A 17,595-nucleotide genomic window follows, 5' to 3' on the forward strand; every position below is an offset into this window, starting at 1 on the left:
ACTGCATATAAAGCTAGCTTTGAGGAGAAAGGAGGTATTAGGAAGATTTTGCAGCACCACAGACTAAGTCAAAGGAAAATCTGTATTAAGGATTAAAAGAGACAATAGAACTCCTGCTTGCTAACATTAATATGTGTGGAATTTATTTTTACAAATTCATGAAGTAAATGGTAAGAATCTTCTTATTTTAAAAAAAATTTAAATAGACTAAATTAAAAAAAAAAAAAATCCATCTTTTGCAGGTCTAGAGTAACCTGCCATAAGAGCAGCTTGTTCACAGCTGTTGAGTCAAACATCCATTTCTTCCAACTTTCCAGCAAAATGTTGTAGCAAAAATAATTTTCCTTCTCATTTCTAATATTAATTGTTGCTTAATACTCTTGTAATTGTTGCACAGTACTGCAATTTGTGAAATAACTGAATGGTTCCACTTGGATCAGGCTGAAAACAAGAAAATAATTTGTCACCTTCCATCTTCTTTACTTCTTATGGGCTGCTTATTCCAAGAAGCCATTTAAGCTGTTGAGAATCTTCTTACTATGATGCATTTGCTGTCATTTTGCTGAAATCCCCAAAAGTAAACTTGTCAGATTACTGACTGAGGCCACAGAAATGTTCCTCATTTCTGCCCACTGTTGCCACATGAGGAGATTGACAGCTGGACTGGAAATCTCCCAGAATCAGACCTGAAACCAGTCAGAATTTACTCATGAGAATATTACAGTGAAATTCTGCAGCTTTAGTAAAACCCACAAGGAAGGCCAAGAAGATAATTAATAAGAGAAGATGTTCTGGACATGAGGGGAGGATGTTCTTGTTATGGGACATTGAGAGTGTACAGGGAAGAACTTGTGGATAATATGTAGCAACTATACTTTTGCTTGTATAGCTGATTGTTTATTGCCTGAATGGTCATTGTTTGTTAGGCAGCTTGTCATTGTTTGCTAAGCAGCCAATCTTAAATTAGGCCACAGCTATTGTGAAGAGGTATAAGAATAGAAGTAGAGAAAATAAAAAATCTTTCTACCTTTCTCGACTATGGATTATGACTAGTGTGGCTTTTATGTCTGCCTCGACTACAGCCACCTCCACACAGTAATTGTATGGTCCTTAACTTCATCTTGGATAATTTTTGCAGTAACTGTTTGTAGCTATCTACAGATACAGCTGAAAGATGGTCTGAAGTGATACCTGGGATCAAACCCTTGCTAGAGACCCATTGGTAAGCCAGCCACTGGCTACTTTAATTTGACAATCGTAATTTTACTTGCTGGTAAAGCTCCTAGTTTCTATTCAGGTGAGACTACCTGAAGCTAAATAAAACTGCAGAATGATAAGCATGTATTCCAGGAGACAGACACAGTATTTTCCTTTGATTCCTGAAGAGGCACTGGAGGTAACTGTGTGAGAAATGGGAAAGAAGGACTAGACTTTCTGGGTCAACCTGAAACACCAGTTAATACTAACCTTCATGACTACAGCTGTGAGGCAAGAGGCTAAATACTAAGGCAGAATAACTTGTTCCAGCAAACATTGTTAAGACATGTTGTTTGGTGAAGGAGAAATAAAGAGGTTCAACTGGAAACCCAAGATCTTATCACCTCATGCTACTTACCTGAAGCCAGCCAGAGGCAACTGAGGAACTTATGTCCAGGATTGGATACAGTTGGTATTATTCTTACTTATTATTCCTATAGGGTAAAAGAAGGTGTTAGTGCCACCAGTAATACTGGGCAGTAGAAGGTAAAGATCCTCAGAGAGGACCATAAAGAGGCATTGACTAGACAGAGGTAATGAAAAGAGAGAGAGAAAAACAAGATTGAATATATTTAAGCAACGACTCTACAGACATATTTATGGTGCACAGAATATAAAGAGAAGCTTGCAAAACAGAAGGAGACTAAGAAGTCTGTGGAGTGAGGTGTGAATTTAAGGAGACAAAGAATAGGTGAAGCTGCAATGACTTATTAATTGCAGATTAATTGTAAAGCCAGCAGAAGAGAGAATTTGAGATTTAGAAAAATTCATGAGACAAATGTTTGGACCAAGCAGGGGGGGACCTTGAGAGTGTCATGTATCAAAATAGAAATAAATTAGGATTAGAAAAAAAATGATAGGGTATCTTGCCTTAAATGAAATTAAAAGAATGAGAAGAGAAGAAATAGTTAAGGAATAATTGCCCAAAGGCTGTACTTGGTGAGGTCCAATTAAGCAGTGGACAAGGAATGGCCAGATGTCACAGGGTCAGCATAGGAATGAGTAATATCCTGAACTATGCTGACATGTAACAGCGCTTTTTGAGTGAAACTGAGATATCCAACACTACTCAGTGTTATTACTCAAGAGTGGTTGTATGCCTCCAGCATTTTTACGGAATGTTCACAAACAGAAATGAGGGATAACCTTGAGAGGGACCAAGTAAAGAATCTCCAGTTTTCCTATATTACTTCCATTATCTGGAAAGATTCAAGCAGACAGAAAGACAGTTTCATTGCTGTGATCTCCCCCACAACTGGTAGCACAAAGTGTGGATGCTCAGCAAAACTGAATTGCTTAAAATTTTGAGAATATCAAGTGTTTCAAGGCAACTATTTTCACTATGTGTTCTGAGGCATAAGGAGTTGATTAATTGATTTAAAACTGACTGTAAGTGAAATACAAAAAGAGTTTGTAGAAACTACTGCTGATCTCCCAGTAATGAGGAAAGCATAGCTATCTGGGTAGATGAATATGTTATGCAATGTAAAGACATTCTGAATCCATGGCACACATGAAAGCCTTGTAATACAGGTTATCTAAAAGAAGTCAAGTATACTTCCTACTACCTGAGAGCAAAAAGGCCTTAAACAAGCATGTTCAAAGTGCTCATTTTAACAATTGTGGTTTGCATCTAGGAATACTGCGTAAGTACTTGTTGGACAAGAATCAGAAGAACTTTGAGAGTATGTGTAAAGCATTGAAAAAAAATCAAGATTACACATTTGGTATTGCCACAGCGTTCCTTGAGGCGGGCATGTAGTAAGCCTCCCACAGACTTGAACCAAAGCTCTCACAATTAATAGTAAAGCTCCCATAGATTTGAACACAGATTGTAGATTAGTAGGTGAAGAAGGTGTAAATTTCAGTTTGAAAAGAGAATTCAAGAAGCATGTCACTGAAAATACAGGATTACATGACAGATATGTGTGTCAACACAAATTGTGCATACATGTATGAATCAATGTCTGTAAATGTGCAAGCTTTTCTAAAACTTTGGGAGCAGAGGGCTAAAACTTTTTGAGAAGTCAGTGAGGTCTTGGCTTTTAAATTAGCAGTAGATTTTTTATCCTCTATTAGGAAGATTACCAGTTCAGGTTTTATTTATGATCATATGACTTAGTGCAACATACACTGACTACAAGTGTTTGGTACTCTGGAATTAAAAAATGAATTAAAATAACCTTAGGCAGTAACTTGAGTTCCTTCATATCCTACTTAGAGGATGACAAATAGCTATAAAATGATCAGAGGATAGCCTCATCAGTCAGGATTTCTTCCAATCTCCATCCCTTTTCTTATGCCACAGATAACTTCTGGCCTCATGATGCCATGTCTCCTGCAGAGAGAAAAATCCCCTCTGTTACCACTGCAAAAGGCAGGATTCAGGGTGGCTTATTGTGGACTTTTCTACCACTACATGTCCAAGGCAAATGTTTACAGGACAAACAGTTGTCTGCAATGGATGGATGAATTTGATAATAGGTATGAAACTCTTTTCTCAGCTTGGTCCTCAAACACATTACTCAACTCACTGTCAATGGCAGTGGAAGCACAGGTTGGCCATATTCTGTATTTACCCCACATACACATAAAATCCTGTTTACTGTAGTCGTCCTGCAGTCTCTGCACAACCAGCAGGCTCCCCTCTCACTGAAGGTGTCACTGGTTGGCCTTGTGTCCTTCATACTCATCTCCTAAGCCTACCTTTTGTGTGCTCTTACACCACTGAGAGGGGGCTAGTCAGCCTCTGGAAGCACAGGGAGCAGGAAAAGGATTTGGGATCATGGCACTTTGATTTGGGAAATAATGAAAACAAAAGTGTTAAAACTAAAGACATTTTTAACTATCATCAGGTATCTGTGTATTTGTAAATAAAACAGAGGAGCTACTGATTTGTTACCACATTTAATTATTACTATGATACCTGGGAGAAGTTTCACCTGAACTAACTAGTACATGTCTAAAGGGTTCCTGGGATTTGGGCATGGGTGCATTTGAAGCAGGAGTATGGTCAAAATCACCTTCTGAAACCAACATTTATACACATGTTTTGGGAGTAGTGTGCACCAAAATAATTATCAATTCGCAGCAGGGATGCAACCACTTTTTTCAAAATAAAAAGCAGCCCCCACATGGTCGTGGATGTATAAATGTAGACATGGAGGCAAAAAACCACTGAGATTGTAAAGTGAAAAAAGGTTCAGTTCTTGACTTCAGGCAAATACTATCAAATCAGTATGGAGAGGCTTTTAGCTACAAGGAGCAAGTGGATCATCCACACTGCAGGCAGGGATACCTGCCAGGACGTGCTCTTTGCTCTTCCAGCCATGACATTCTGAAGATGCTGAGAAAGTCTTCCAAAATTGAGACAGTGTAGATAGGAAATTTAGCTTTGGACAGGGCATGCTGTAGCACCCAGACAGGGAAGAACTCAATATGACATAATGTGGAAGATGAGCCTCACTGCAGGAAGAACTACTTTGAAATACCTGAAGTGATCATAATGAAGCGCCTATAAAAAAGTTGTTACTAAGTATGGTTGTAGTATCAGTAGTAGATTCAGAAAGTAACACTGAACTATTTCAACATGGATATGACTGCCAGTACCTGAAAAATGCGATATTGCTTTGAGAAGGCAAGAAAGGCAGCAAAGACAAGAAAGACAACTGCCTGTGATCTTGCTTTTGACATTACTGTCACAGTTCTTCATAAGTAAAAAAATCTCCTTCCTCGAGATGTGACAACCTAAAGGAATTATTTAAAGACAGTTATGGGAAAGAATAAATTTGGGGAAAGCTAAAATACATGCCCTTGGTACATAAGCCCCATCATGTTGCTTGAGAGAGCAGCTTCTTCCATCTTCTTCCCAGCTTTTGCTTGATCAGCTTTATCATCCTTTACAGGTTTCCCAGGAGAGCTCCAGCACCCACTAGGGAACAGGGTTTGATAAACGACTATCCACCATCAGCTAGGAAGTACTTTCCAAGTGAGAAGTCCTCCAGATTTTTTACTTCACATCTTTCAGGCCCTGTGGTCCTTTTTCCCTCTTCAGTATTAGTAAATGGCTATAACCCAAAGCTTTGCAACAAATTTACTCTCCCTTTTGTGCAAAAATGAACCCCTGTCTACAAGACCAATTTGCCAGAGCATGTCATTAGGACCTCTGTCACTCGATTGTGCTTGCTGTATGAAATCAGTATTTTGGCTGAAATATCTTGCCCTCCATTTACTGCTGAGCCTGGTCCTCCTGGTCCTCCTGAGGTTGCTGGTAGGGAAGAGGCAGATGTGCTCCGCCTGTGCCTCACCTCAGTGGCACGCGGGTAGTGTTTGGGTGTTGCAGTGGCTAAGTCCACTTTATACCCCTCAAGTTGCCTTAAAAGTGGTCTCTCCTTAAAACACTGTGCTAGAAGGTTCTCCCTTTGTCTAGATTCTGCTGGTCACTGGCCCTCTCCCCCTCCCATTCCTTTTCCCATTGGCCCCTGTTATGCCATTCAACCTTGCCTCTGCCCCCTAGCCCTCAGACTATTGCTTTTGGATGCTTTTGGGGGACTGATGCGACAGAAAGATCCACTCTATAATGATGAGAGCCCTCACTTCTTTATTTGGCTCTGTAGGCACCGAGCCCTGCTGTTCCTTTGGGCTGTCTGCAGAGGAGCTCAGAGCGAAGGTGCCTCACACCCAGTACATTAAAAGAAGGCACAAGTGGTAGGTTTTGTCTCCAGACTTCCCCAACAAACAGGTGTCGCTGGCTGCCTGTATGCAAACTACCGGGGTGGCATACGAACAGATCTTACTTTTCACAGAACTCACGGGTCTGCTGCAGACACTGGTATGGCATTAGCAATTAAAAAAAAAGGCACAAAACCCCTGCTGCCCAGTTATACTGCTGTGGTGTCAGGACCGAGTTTTCCACAGGGAATGGCAGCACTTCCATCCCCCCCATCTGGAAACCAAGAACGTGTCAGACTGCCGATACAGATTTTCCAGCTCTGGTCTCTCATCATAAGGAGACTAAGTTTAGCATTTCAGCTGTTCTAGGCCGATCTTCCACGTGAGAGAAGTTGTGGCTTTATTTTATTTTTCTTTTCTGGTCGCTTTTTTGAGGAATCACCTGGTCTGTTATGGGACTGAGCTTTTCCCTGGCAAAATTCGGAGTCTCTGCCAGTCACTCCTGTTGAAGACAAAGTACACCGCGGGACTGTCACACAGCCGAGGAAGCCTCCCGGGGTAGTTTCAGCGACCTTGAGAAATTCAGCCTGAGTCACTGGGATGACAGCATCAATTGTCACAAGTATGAAGAGAAACATGTAGCAGAACACCGTGACATCCATTTAATAATTTGCCGTCTTTAATGAAACTGGACAATTGTAGGTAAATGTATGGGCTGTGGCACCACTGATATTTCTTTCTCACTATCATTCTTGCTGAGAAGGCGTCTATCAGGTGTTAACCTCTCAGTGGTGGTGATGTTCAGCGGTTCTCTCAGGCAGAGAAAGGCACTTTGTAAACAAGGCTCCCCCTGCCCGAGTGGTACAGCCGCACTTCCCTCCCCCCGTCCCGCAGCACCCGGTGGTTGGTACCGACGGTGGCGCATGCGCGGAGGGCGGCCCGCGGCTGCGGACGGTGCTGTGGGACCGGCGGGTCGAGCCGGGTCGGGGCCTCCCTAGGCGGGCCGGGCCGGGCGCTCCCGGGGGACCAGGCAGGGCCGTCCCGGCATTGCGGGCAGCGCTGTGGGTGAGGAGCGGGGTTTGTGCGTCGGAGCCGGTTCCCCGGTCTGCGTGAGGGCTCGGCGGCCCCGGGGGCGGAGGAGGGTTACGGGGGGGTGTCGGTGCCGTGTCTGTCCGGGGGCGGAGGAGCTGTCGCGGCCCTGCTGGAGCCAGGGTTTGCGGTAGTGGGTCGCGCTGTTCAGGGCCTGGTCGTGCCGTGCGATCGGTGTGTTTTGCCCTGGTTTTCCCCGGGGAGATGAGGGCGGGGGGCTGCTGGGACTTGGAGTCGGTTTTGCCAAGTGTGAGGCCGTGGGGTGGGCGAAGGGCCTTCAGGGCTCCCAGCCCATCCCCCTCCTCGGAGCGGGGCACCTGCGAGCAAAGGGCAGGGCGAGTAGGTGCTCCACAGGATGCACCACGGGGAGCGGTGGTGGCATTTGCTGCCCGCTAGAACAAGGCGAGAGCGGGCGCTCAGCCCTCGGTGGTCTTCGTGGTTTTTTCACTTGCAGTCACCAGACTCCCAAACGCACAGTGGTGTTAAGCACTTACAGGCTGCGGCGGGTGTGGTGGTTATGCTTATATCACCTGTATGGTTCATAAAACGAGCTGTAGTTCAAATGTTTCAGTATTATTTGGCTTTTCCCTCCCCACAAGACTTTGTTTTTGAACTACAGTATGTTCAGGAAGTTTCAGACAACTTGAGACACTTAATGCTGGGCTGTTCAGCTAATTACACTGATGTTGCTAATAATATGTAATAATGTTGCTTGTTTGCATTCCATACTCTTTTTCCATTTTTAATATGTTTTTTGTTGGAAAGTAGTTTAATGTTCAGAAACTGATTGCAGAATCTTGTTTTGAGCCATGATCATTACAGCCCTGTTTTGGTGTAAGTGGTCCCCCTTACTGCATTAGTTTTCTGTAGTTTTATTTCCTGGATCTGTATTTGAGATTCTGAATTGCACCCAAAGCTGTAGCAAATGGTGGAAAATCAGTGTGGGAAAAGCAGGGGACTAGGACAATAACTGCGTGATACTGTTGAAATAAAAGTTTCATAAGTAACAAAACAGGATTTGCTTCTTATATTTTCTATTCCTCTTTCTTGCCTTCCTACTTGACCCTCTTCTGCCTTTGCTTCAGTGCATTACTTTGTATTAGTAGGGACTTTGCAGGCCAGTTGTTAATCTTAAACGTGTTGCTTAAGTTTTTCTTGTCTGTCTACCTGTCTTTGGGATGACTGCCTAATGGCAACAGGACCAAAGTCCTAACTGCAGTGGATGTGAGCACTCTGTGGTTTAGAATCTATATATATGGATGTACTTAAAAATTCACTATTTTTTTTTCTCCTTGTTCCAGATGGAAAAGAAGAGTTCATGCTTACTGGTTTGCTGAATAGCTGAGGCTAAATAGGCGTGAAGGAGGCTATAGTGGGGATGAGAAGTGTCAAAAGAGAAGAAATGAATCCTATAAATGATGATCCAGTGTTTGGGACCATTTTTGACTGGGACTATCTCTTATGGGAAGTTCGTTTGACATTTTTAGCTGCTGGTTTTTTAATCTACTTGGGAGTATTTCTTCTGTCTCACTGGTTGTCTTCTTGGAGAAGTACCACTTACCGTGCCTTATATGCAAAGGAGAAGGTGTTTTGGAATATGGCAGTCACACGTGGTGTGTTTGGACTTCAGAGTTGTGTTGCTGGGTTATGGGCTTTGCTCATAGATCCTGTTTTTCATGCTGACAAAGTCTATTCACAGCAAAAGTGGAGTTGGTTTAACTGTTTAATAGCAGCTGGATTTTTCTTGCTTGAAAATGTAGCAGTTCATGTGTCGAACATTATTTTTAGAACATTTGATGTTTTCTTGGTAGTTCATCATTTGCTTGCTTTTGGTGGCTTGGCTGGTTTAGTTATCAATGTGAAATCTGGACATTATCTGCCTTTGATGGGAATGTTGCTGGAGATGAGTACTCCCTCAACGTGCATTTCCTGGATGCTTCTGAAGGTAAGAATATGACAGTTTTCAGATTATGCTTATAACAGTTTTCATGCATTTCACTTGTTTGTAAATAATCTGTATGGTTTGTTTGAATAGTTTTTCATCAAAACTGCATTTATCCAACTGATATCTATGTTACTGTCATACCTGCTTTTGTCATGATGGCACTTCTGCAGGCCTCCATGTAGGTTTCTGTGTGGTGCTGTGTGCATGTCCACAGTGGAATGGTACAGATCCGTACCAAGTTTGGGGTGCCATATACATGTGGAATAATACTGCACTATGAGGAAAAAAATGCCTGAGAGTGTGTGTATATGAAAGTTGGATATTTGCATTAGTTCTACAGATTCCTCAGTTCCTTATCTTGAAGTAACAATCTCACTTCTGCATACTTTGTGTTCTTGTTTTTCTAGGCTGGCCATGCTAACACCTTTTTCTGGAAGGCAAACCAGTGGGTGATGATCCATCTGTTTCACTGCCGCATGATTCTTACCTACCACATGTGGTGGGTGTGTATTTTCAATTGGAATTCCATCATAGAAAATCTGGGACTTCTTCACTTTATTGTTTTATTCTCGGGATTATTTGCTGTTACACTAATACTTAACCCATACTGGACATACAAAAAAACTCAGCAACTCCTCAGCCCAACTGACTGGAACTTTGAAAATAAAGCAATGGAAAATGGAAAATTAAATGGTGAGACACATCAAAAGAAGGGGATATAGCACTGAAACAGCAATGTCCCAGCAAGGTAACAGAAGAATACAATGCGAAGTCGTTCTTTGCACATGAACTAGAAGATTTTGCAAGATGCTCATTGACACAGTGACTCCTTGCTGGTAGCATTCTGTATGCATCACAAGTGTTGAAAAGCATTGTTTGTGTTTCTTACGTGCATACATATAAGAACTTCAACCCCTGTTACAAATTACGCCAACAGTTTGTCAGGTTGGACAATATTTCCTAATTTAGTAGTGATGTGCTCCCTAATGCCATCTTTTTTCCTAATGCTTCAAAGTGGCTTTACAGTTAAGTCATCTATTAAGCTCAGCTTGAATCAAGTTTAGCTGGAATCCTATTCCACATATGGTAGAGATGCTGATACTGAAAATTATGTTAAATTGTTTGTTAAGATCAATAATGATCCAAGTTAGGTATGCATGGGTACCTAATTCCTGTGTGCCAGTGAATCATTCCAAGTGGCAGAACCGGTCAGTGGTAGAATGCCATCATGGCCCGGGTTTGGGTTTTGTTGTTGTTTGGTTTGTGGGTTTGGGGTTTATGGGTATTTGTTTTTGTTCTTTTTTTCTTTTAAGTGCACTTAAGGAACAGGAAAATAACTGTTTGAGTGTTTGCTGTCAAAGTTGTAGTTTTCAGGTTGCCCTCAGTATGGGAGGAGTTCATATCCATCAAAACCATACCTGTGGAGATCCATGCATTTGCGAAATGAGTGGTCTAGTAGGTAATCATAGTGGCCCCTTTTGGACTTGAAATCTATGAAATACAAGGGGCAACACCAGAAGGTGACTCTGTATTGTCCTTGAAAAAAATGCTGCTTGATTAGTAAAATTATTTTGTTTGTAGGTCCCACATGAGGGGTCATGCAGTTGGTTCCACTAGTGCTTCTGTTATGGTTCCTCTTATTTTTTGGAATGCACTTACACTTAGTTTTAGATGGTTTCAGAATCTGAGGTGACTCCTCTGTGGAGGAAAGCCTGTATCACCTCCTGTAGGAGTTTGGTTAATATTTTTATTTAACTTTAAAGAACATACCAAGAGACACTAACAATCCTTTGCACTTTATCTGCCACATCACAAAAATCTTTCCTTGACCTGAGAAACTGGGTTGCTCTTTAGATAGGGACTTACTGGTTGATGGCTCCTGGGCGAAATGTTGGGAAGTGGATGGAGGGATACAGATCACGATAGAAGAGGGTGACGCCTAGTGGCAGGAGAATGACAGAATGACAGGTATTAATTTTGGTGCATGGAACTAATGAGATTAAAAAAAATGGTTAAGTGGAACTCTGTGTGACATGACTGCTACACAGATTTATTTCCCAAAGCATTAAGACTGGGTGAGCCCAAGTTGTGAAGAATTCATGGTCAAGCCATGAATTAGAGACTTTGTGGACTGATCTGTGGTGGAGCATATTGTTTTAAATGTGTGAGGGAAGCACTCTTTGGTGTAAACAGCCCCATTTTATTAATTTTTGGTGGGAATGTCTTTGATTTGTTCTGAGTGAAGGGAGTGGTCAGGTTGCTGTGTTCCCTAATTTACTCTGTGTGAGCACAGAGTTGAATTGCTGTTCGATGAGGGAGAGGAAGCTTCTTACTTCAGGTCACAAATATATAGCCAGATCTTGTTGATAATGATGAAGTGGTGAATATCTGAAACTGCCTATTCAAAACCAGGGTGAGAGGTTATTCACAGTTATTATACACAGCAACCCTGTCTGTTATTGTGCTGATATTTAATAGATAAAATCTAAATCTTACCTTCTTATTTCTAAGCTGGGCAGAATGAAGTTGCAGTGTTGCTTGTCTGGGCACCATCCTATAATAAAAAGGGTTCTCAAAAGCTTGAAATGATGTACCTGTCCTGAGGAGTTGTGTGTGGGAGAGTAATGTTAAAAGTACTTCGGAAGAAACCAGAGGGTTGAATTCCTTTGCAGTGGAACCAAAAAATATGATCTGAATGCATATCTTGCAGAATCCAAACCTCACTTGCAGGAGTTGCAGGGAGAAAGAGAATAAGTCATCAGGTTATCAGAATGATGGTGTACTCTATGAAGCTTAAAACTTGAAGGTTTGGATTCAATAAAACAAGGTCATAATTGTTAAAATCTTAGCTACAGAATTCTGAAGAATCCTAACAGAAAATGGAAGCATCACAAAAAGTTTGGGATGAGTGTGTAATTCTTATAGTGGCTGGCTAAAGAATGTGAATTTCCTGTGTGCTAAAATAAAAGAATATGGAGGGTGGGGGTTAGTAGTGAATTAAGACTGAAAAAAGACAGGTGGAAATTTATGTCATAGCACCAGATGTCTAAAGTTTAATATTTTATACTCTTAATTTGTATAATTTTATTAAGTGAATTTTAAATCTTGCATTAAAATTATGTTTTAGCATCATAATGCAGTCTTCTTAGTTTGCATCCTAGTGTGAGTTTTTTCACAAAAAGACTGTTGGGCTTTACATATCTTAACTACATAATGAATAATACTTTAGAGCCTCTGTTAACCAAAACACTGGTAGAACAAGAAAGCTATGCAATAAAGCAAATAACAGCACTTATTTTATTTCTGTTGGTTTGAGAGTACTTTACAGTCCAGCTAGAAATATAACAAAAATACAGACAACCATTCTTCATTTTGATGGCTTATCATTGGAGTTACCAGTTCTGTTACACAGAGCCTCTTTTTTTTATACTTGAGTATGAAAGAACCTTTTATAAGGGCGTGTAGTGATAGGACAAGGGCTTTAGTTTAGGCTTTAAACTAAAAGAGAGGAGAGTTAGATGATATTAGGAAGAAATTGTTCCATATGAGGATGCTGAGTCATTGGAACAGGTTGCCCAGAGAAGTTGTGGATGCCCCATCCCTGGAAGTGTTCAAGGCAAGGTTGGATGGGGCTTTGAACAACCTGGTGTAGTGGAAGGTGTCCCTGCCTACAGCAGGAGGGTTGGAACTAGATGATCTGTAAGGTCTCTTCCAATCCAAAAACTTCTGTGATTGATTCTTCACTGTCTATTGACTGCTCCCTTTAGGAGGATTTTCTGGTTTATTATTGTGGATGACTGTCACATTGCTCTGAAACGAGTCTGAAAAAGTTCTTGAACTGAGGGTTTTGGTGTGTATTTAGTCTTATAACTAAGTGCTGCTTTTCAGCCCAAAGGTAGAGTAGCCATAGCTTGTTTGTAAATTTTGTTGAAGTGAAACTAATTCCAGTCCTGTTGGGCCTTCTTATATATATACAACCTCATCCACAATCCCATTTAGAAAAATTCAGTCAGCTTCAGTAGTGGCTGGATTGGATCACAGGGTGTGCTGCTGTGGATTTGGAAAACTCTTGCATAACGTGATATTGAGTGAATTACTTGTTTTGCCAAGGTGGCTCCTAGGGACTTGGCTCTGCTTTCTTGTTGAACAAGCTTATTTGAAGGAATGGTGTTTGTGTCACCTTTCTGGCTGAAGCTTTTCTTTTTTAAAAAAACCAACAAAACTACAAACCAGCAAACTGTGATGGGAGTGATGGTGTTCAGTTTTGTTTTGTTTTTTTTAAAGAAAAATGTCTGTTCTGAGACACCTTGTCCAGTCATCTGGTTCTTACTGTCTTTATACTACATTCCTAAATCACAGCTTGTGTTTTCCTCCATTTCTGTCCTGTGTTTTTTTCCCAAAATTTGTCATCGTTTTCCCCCCAAACCCACCAATTTTTCTATTAATATTTTTTCTTACTTGCAACACTGGTCATGATCTTGGAGGAGTTACATTACCACTGCAGTATTTTTGTCTAGTAGTTTTCAGTACATCCTGTCAGGCCCATCTTGCACTAAATACCCATGTCCAAATCTTTCAGAGTTTTTTTGCGTTTTCCTGATAACGTGGATTAAATATTGATGTGATGTACAGTTATAAGAAACCTTCTTTAACCTCAGGGAGACTCCCCCTTAAAGTGAATTTAAGAGTGTTAAGCAAACTCAAGTCTGCTCTTCTACAATATAACGTTTGTTGAAAAGCATCTTTACACTGTACATAAATAAAAGTATTTTATCGAATAGCTGTCTATTGTGTTTCATTTACTGATGAAAATAATGTCTATTGTTTTTTACTTGCTATTTGTAGCTTAAACAGTTTTTGCAGTGTATGCACTAAAAATGATTTATTTTGAAATGTTAAACTTGACAAAGATAATGTCATATTCATGGACATAGCTGTAAAAATCTTGTAAACCAATGTCCCTTCACCAGCATTTAATGTATTATTCCCACAAGCATGTTTAGAACACTAGAAGCTGTGCTATATGTAAGTATGTATTAAAAACAGTTTAAAAAACATCTCTTGGGAATGACCCTTCTGGCTTGTGTATTTGAAGTGTGTTGTCCATTTTTGCATTAGGCTCTAACTGTGAAGACACTTCATTTGGTACCACATGACACTTCATGGTTTAGTATGAGCTGCCTTAAATAAACAACAAAAACTTGTCCCATTGCAAAATAGTAAAATACAGGTCTAAGCATTTCTTTCATGATGCTCTGTAGGAATTAATTCCTGATGCTTTTTAGGTTAGTGAGTTAAAGGAATACAGCATCATTACTGGCATTTTAATTATTCTTAAAAAATGCACAGTGCAAGCAAGTGGTTGGCTTCCTCTGCAGTGAAGTCCCCAAGATTAATTGAAGCAGAAGCAAGACATTTATGTGTACTCACTGAAATGTGAGAAGAACAATGTCTAATAGTGTTTGTATGAGTAAATTCTTTATTTTTTTTTTTTTTTTGTAAATGATCTGTAAAATAAATGTTATTAAATGTTATTTTTTCCTATTCAGGTGTTTTCAATGAATAAGTAAATATATTTACTATAGTTTTAAAAAATTCTCAGAAAAATATTGTCGCACACTTGTGCCAACAATGTTATACAGTAATTACAATCTTTTGGTCTTGTGTCATTGCACTGGTACTTAAATTGGAACAAAAAAATGCAAGCAGTGGTCATTAATGAATTAAATTATGCCTGTTGCTTTAGTTGTCAGCCCCTAGATGGGTTTCCAGTGTTGGAAGAGACATTTCATGCTCTGGATATGATTAACTAATTAGCATGTTCTGCTAGTGGTGGTGTCACAGAGCAGGAACAAGTATTTTGCAGCACATTGTGCCTTCCTGTTTTCTGTAAATTGAACGCTGGTGAGTGGGATGGAATGATGATGATACAGCAAACCTGCAAGACGAGCAGTCCTTGTTCATAGTTCAAGGTGGCAGACAGGCCAAGCTTGAAAGGAGTGGGGCCTGCTCATCTGTCCACAAATAAGAAAACAAGGAAATTGGCTATGCCATTGCTTGCTGCTACTGTGTGTATGTTCTGAGAGCCAGCTAGGGTCACTTCTAAGTCATTAGGAATATGACCTGAGCAGAGAGAGTGGAAATTTAATACTAGCTTTGTCAGATGCACTACTTCTGGTCTGAAGTTTTTATTTCCTTTTATGATGGTAGCTGCCTCTACTCCTTTGCTTGGCTCACGTTAGTGTGCTGTATAAGCTGACAGTGTTTTCCCCACTATGTCCTCTGTAAACAACTGTGAGGTTTTAGTACTGGTAATTGGTTCTGGCAGCTCCAGGTACTTGCTCGGATTTATACATTGTTATATAGATCTGAAACTTCCTTCTCTTGCCTTGCTGCTTCTGCTGCTGCTAAAAGCAGTTTACCGGGTGAACACTGCATTTTGTTACTGAAGTTGTGCTCAGTCAAGTTTAAGCATGGGGCTTGCACCAAGCAGGGGACAAAATAACCTGAGAAAGGACTAACTTTGTAGAAGGTAGAGAGTTGACTTTCCTATGTTTCTGGACCTTGCAGTTCTGTTGTCAGGATCTTTTAAGTGTAAATCAAGGTGATAGCTATGATACCTTGAAAAACAAAGCCATGCAGACAGTGTATAGAGTACTTTTACATGGAGGTTTGCATAGAGTAGGCATAGAGCATCTCTAATGAGCTTGTTCATCTTGTTTTGTGGGTCGTATTTACAGGAAGAAAGTGTATCCTGGAAAGCACCAGTAGCTTTCCTAAGGAGTCATTAAGAATTAAATATGAAAAAACTAGGAGGCTTTGGGATGAGGTAGATGGAACTGGTTGTTACATTGTATACTGTTGAACAGGTTGTGTTTGGATATTGAATAGTAGTTTTTCTGATGCTTTAGCTGTTTGTTTTTTCTCAGCATCATATTGAGTATTACTGTGACACTGGTTGAAGCTAAGTTTGAGAAACTTCTTTCAGGACATCAAAATTACTAAGCAATATATTGCCCAAGGCTGAAAGAGCCTAATGTCTCTTCTAATTTAAAGTAATTTATTCTTGTATCATCATTGCCTTTTTAGCTTACATAATTATTTTTACCCCTGGAGACTCTTTTGCATATTCATGAGTACAAATCAATCTGCTCTTTTGTTTTCCTAGCCATCCTAATACTCTTTCTTTGTCACTTTTCCCACTTGAATTTCTTTTTATTACATGTTGGCAGCTTAGAGTTGTACACAGTATTTGATATAAAGTCTTCTCAGTATCTTGTATTACACTAGTACGTCCTTTCCTCCCCTGGGAACAGTTCTGCTTCAGCCAAAGGCTGCATTTGTCTTTCAGGGCTGCACGGCCTCAGCGCTTAGTGGTGCTCCTGAGAAGAAATTCACTCAAGTTTTTCCCTTTATCAGCTTCAGGATGAAGAAGAGCCATCAGAGATCAGCGAAATAACTGAAAGCAGGAATTTTGTGTTACAGAAACAACTTGTGCATATTATTGTCTGGGGTGTGGGTGCCCACGTGTGAGCAGCGAGGGCTCTGTGAGGGGAGGCTGGGCTGCCCCAGCCGGTTCCAGCCGGATCCAACCGCCCACCGCAGGGCGCGGCTGAGCCCACGGCCGGGGCGGGAGCACCTCGGGGGAAATGTATGTAAGGGCAAAAAATGCTGCACAGAAGTGAGAACAAAGTGAAAGAAATAGCTCTGCGAGCACCAAGGTCAGTGAAGAAGGAGGGGGAGAAGCTGTTCCAAGGCACCAGATCAGAGATTCACCTGCAGCCCATGGAGGAGCCCTAAAGGAGCAGGTTTATCCGGAAGGCCTGCAGCCTGTGGGAAGCACCCACACTGAAGCAGAGGAGAAATGTGAGGAGGAAGAAGTACCGGGAGGAGCTGTTACTGACTGACCACAACCCCGGTTCCCATCCCACTGTGCCCCTCGGGGTGTGGAAGGCCATGGAGTTGGGAATGAAGGAGTGATGTTGAGTTTGGAGAAGGGACAACAGAGGGGGGAGATTTTTTTTTTTTTTTACTTTTGTTTTTGTTTCTTACCATCCCATTTTTAATTTCAATTTGCAATAAATGAAATTTCCCCAGGTTGAGTCTGTTTGGCCCATGACAGTAGTTGTTAAGGGATCTTTTTGCTTTCATTTTGACCTATAAGATTTACATCTTATTTTCTCCCCAAATCCTGTTGACGAGGAGGAGTGAGAGAGCAACTGGGTGAGGGTCTGGTTGCTGGCCAAGGTCTACCCACCATGAGAAGTTATGGCATTGGCTGTACTATCACTCATGTGCGACCCATGACAACAAGGAGATGATGTAACACAAGGGCTCTGCTCCTGACCAATATTAAAATTTAGGAAAATTTGTACCTAGTCTGTCTGAATTGGCAGTCTGAGAATTTGACTTGCAAATACTCATAAAAGAAGGAAAGAAGTGGAATGAAATGCATTCATGAAAGAAGTTCTAGTGCTGGTAAAATACCACAATATTGTAAAATTCAATTGTCAGGTTAACCTGTACTGGTGTGCTGAGAGCTGACAAACTGTCTCCCAGTAGTGGTGCTGGTGCTCCCGGAAAACCTGGAAGACAAGTCAGCAGTAGGCATCAAAGCAGAATGTGAATAAGCA

General features: G+C 41.0%; 1 protein-coding gene across 1 annotated transcript; it reads left to right on the plus strand.

The window, feature by feature from the left end:
• The first annotated feature begins 6,877 nt into the window (after positions 1–6,877).
• CLN8 (CLN8 transmembrane ER and ERGIC protein) lies at positions 6,878–12,257 on the plus strand. Its single transcript, XM_048298319.1, has 3 exons — positions 6,878–6,993; positions 8,319–8,962; positions 9,370–12,257. Exons 2-3 carry the CDS (start codon positions 8,396–8,398, stop codon positions 9,682–9,684), a joined length of 882 nt encoding a protein of 293 aa, XP_048154276.1. The 5' UTR covers positions 6,878–6,993; positions 8,319–8,395; the 3' UTR covers positions 9,685–12,257.
• Positions 12,258–17,595: the final 5,338 nt, after the last annotated feature.

The sequence above is a fragment of the Corvus hawaiiensis genome, chromosome 3 (assembly GCF_020740725.1).
Source record: "Corvus hawaiiensis isolate bCorHaw1 chromosome 3, bCorHaw1.pri.cur, whole genome shotgun sequence".
In the NCBI taxonomy this organism is placed as follows: Eukaryota; Metazoa; Chordata; class Aves; order Passeriformes; family Corvidae; genus Corvus; species Corvus hawaiiensis.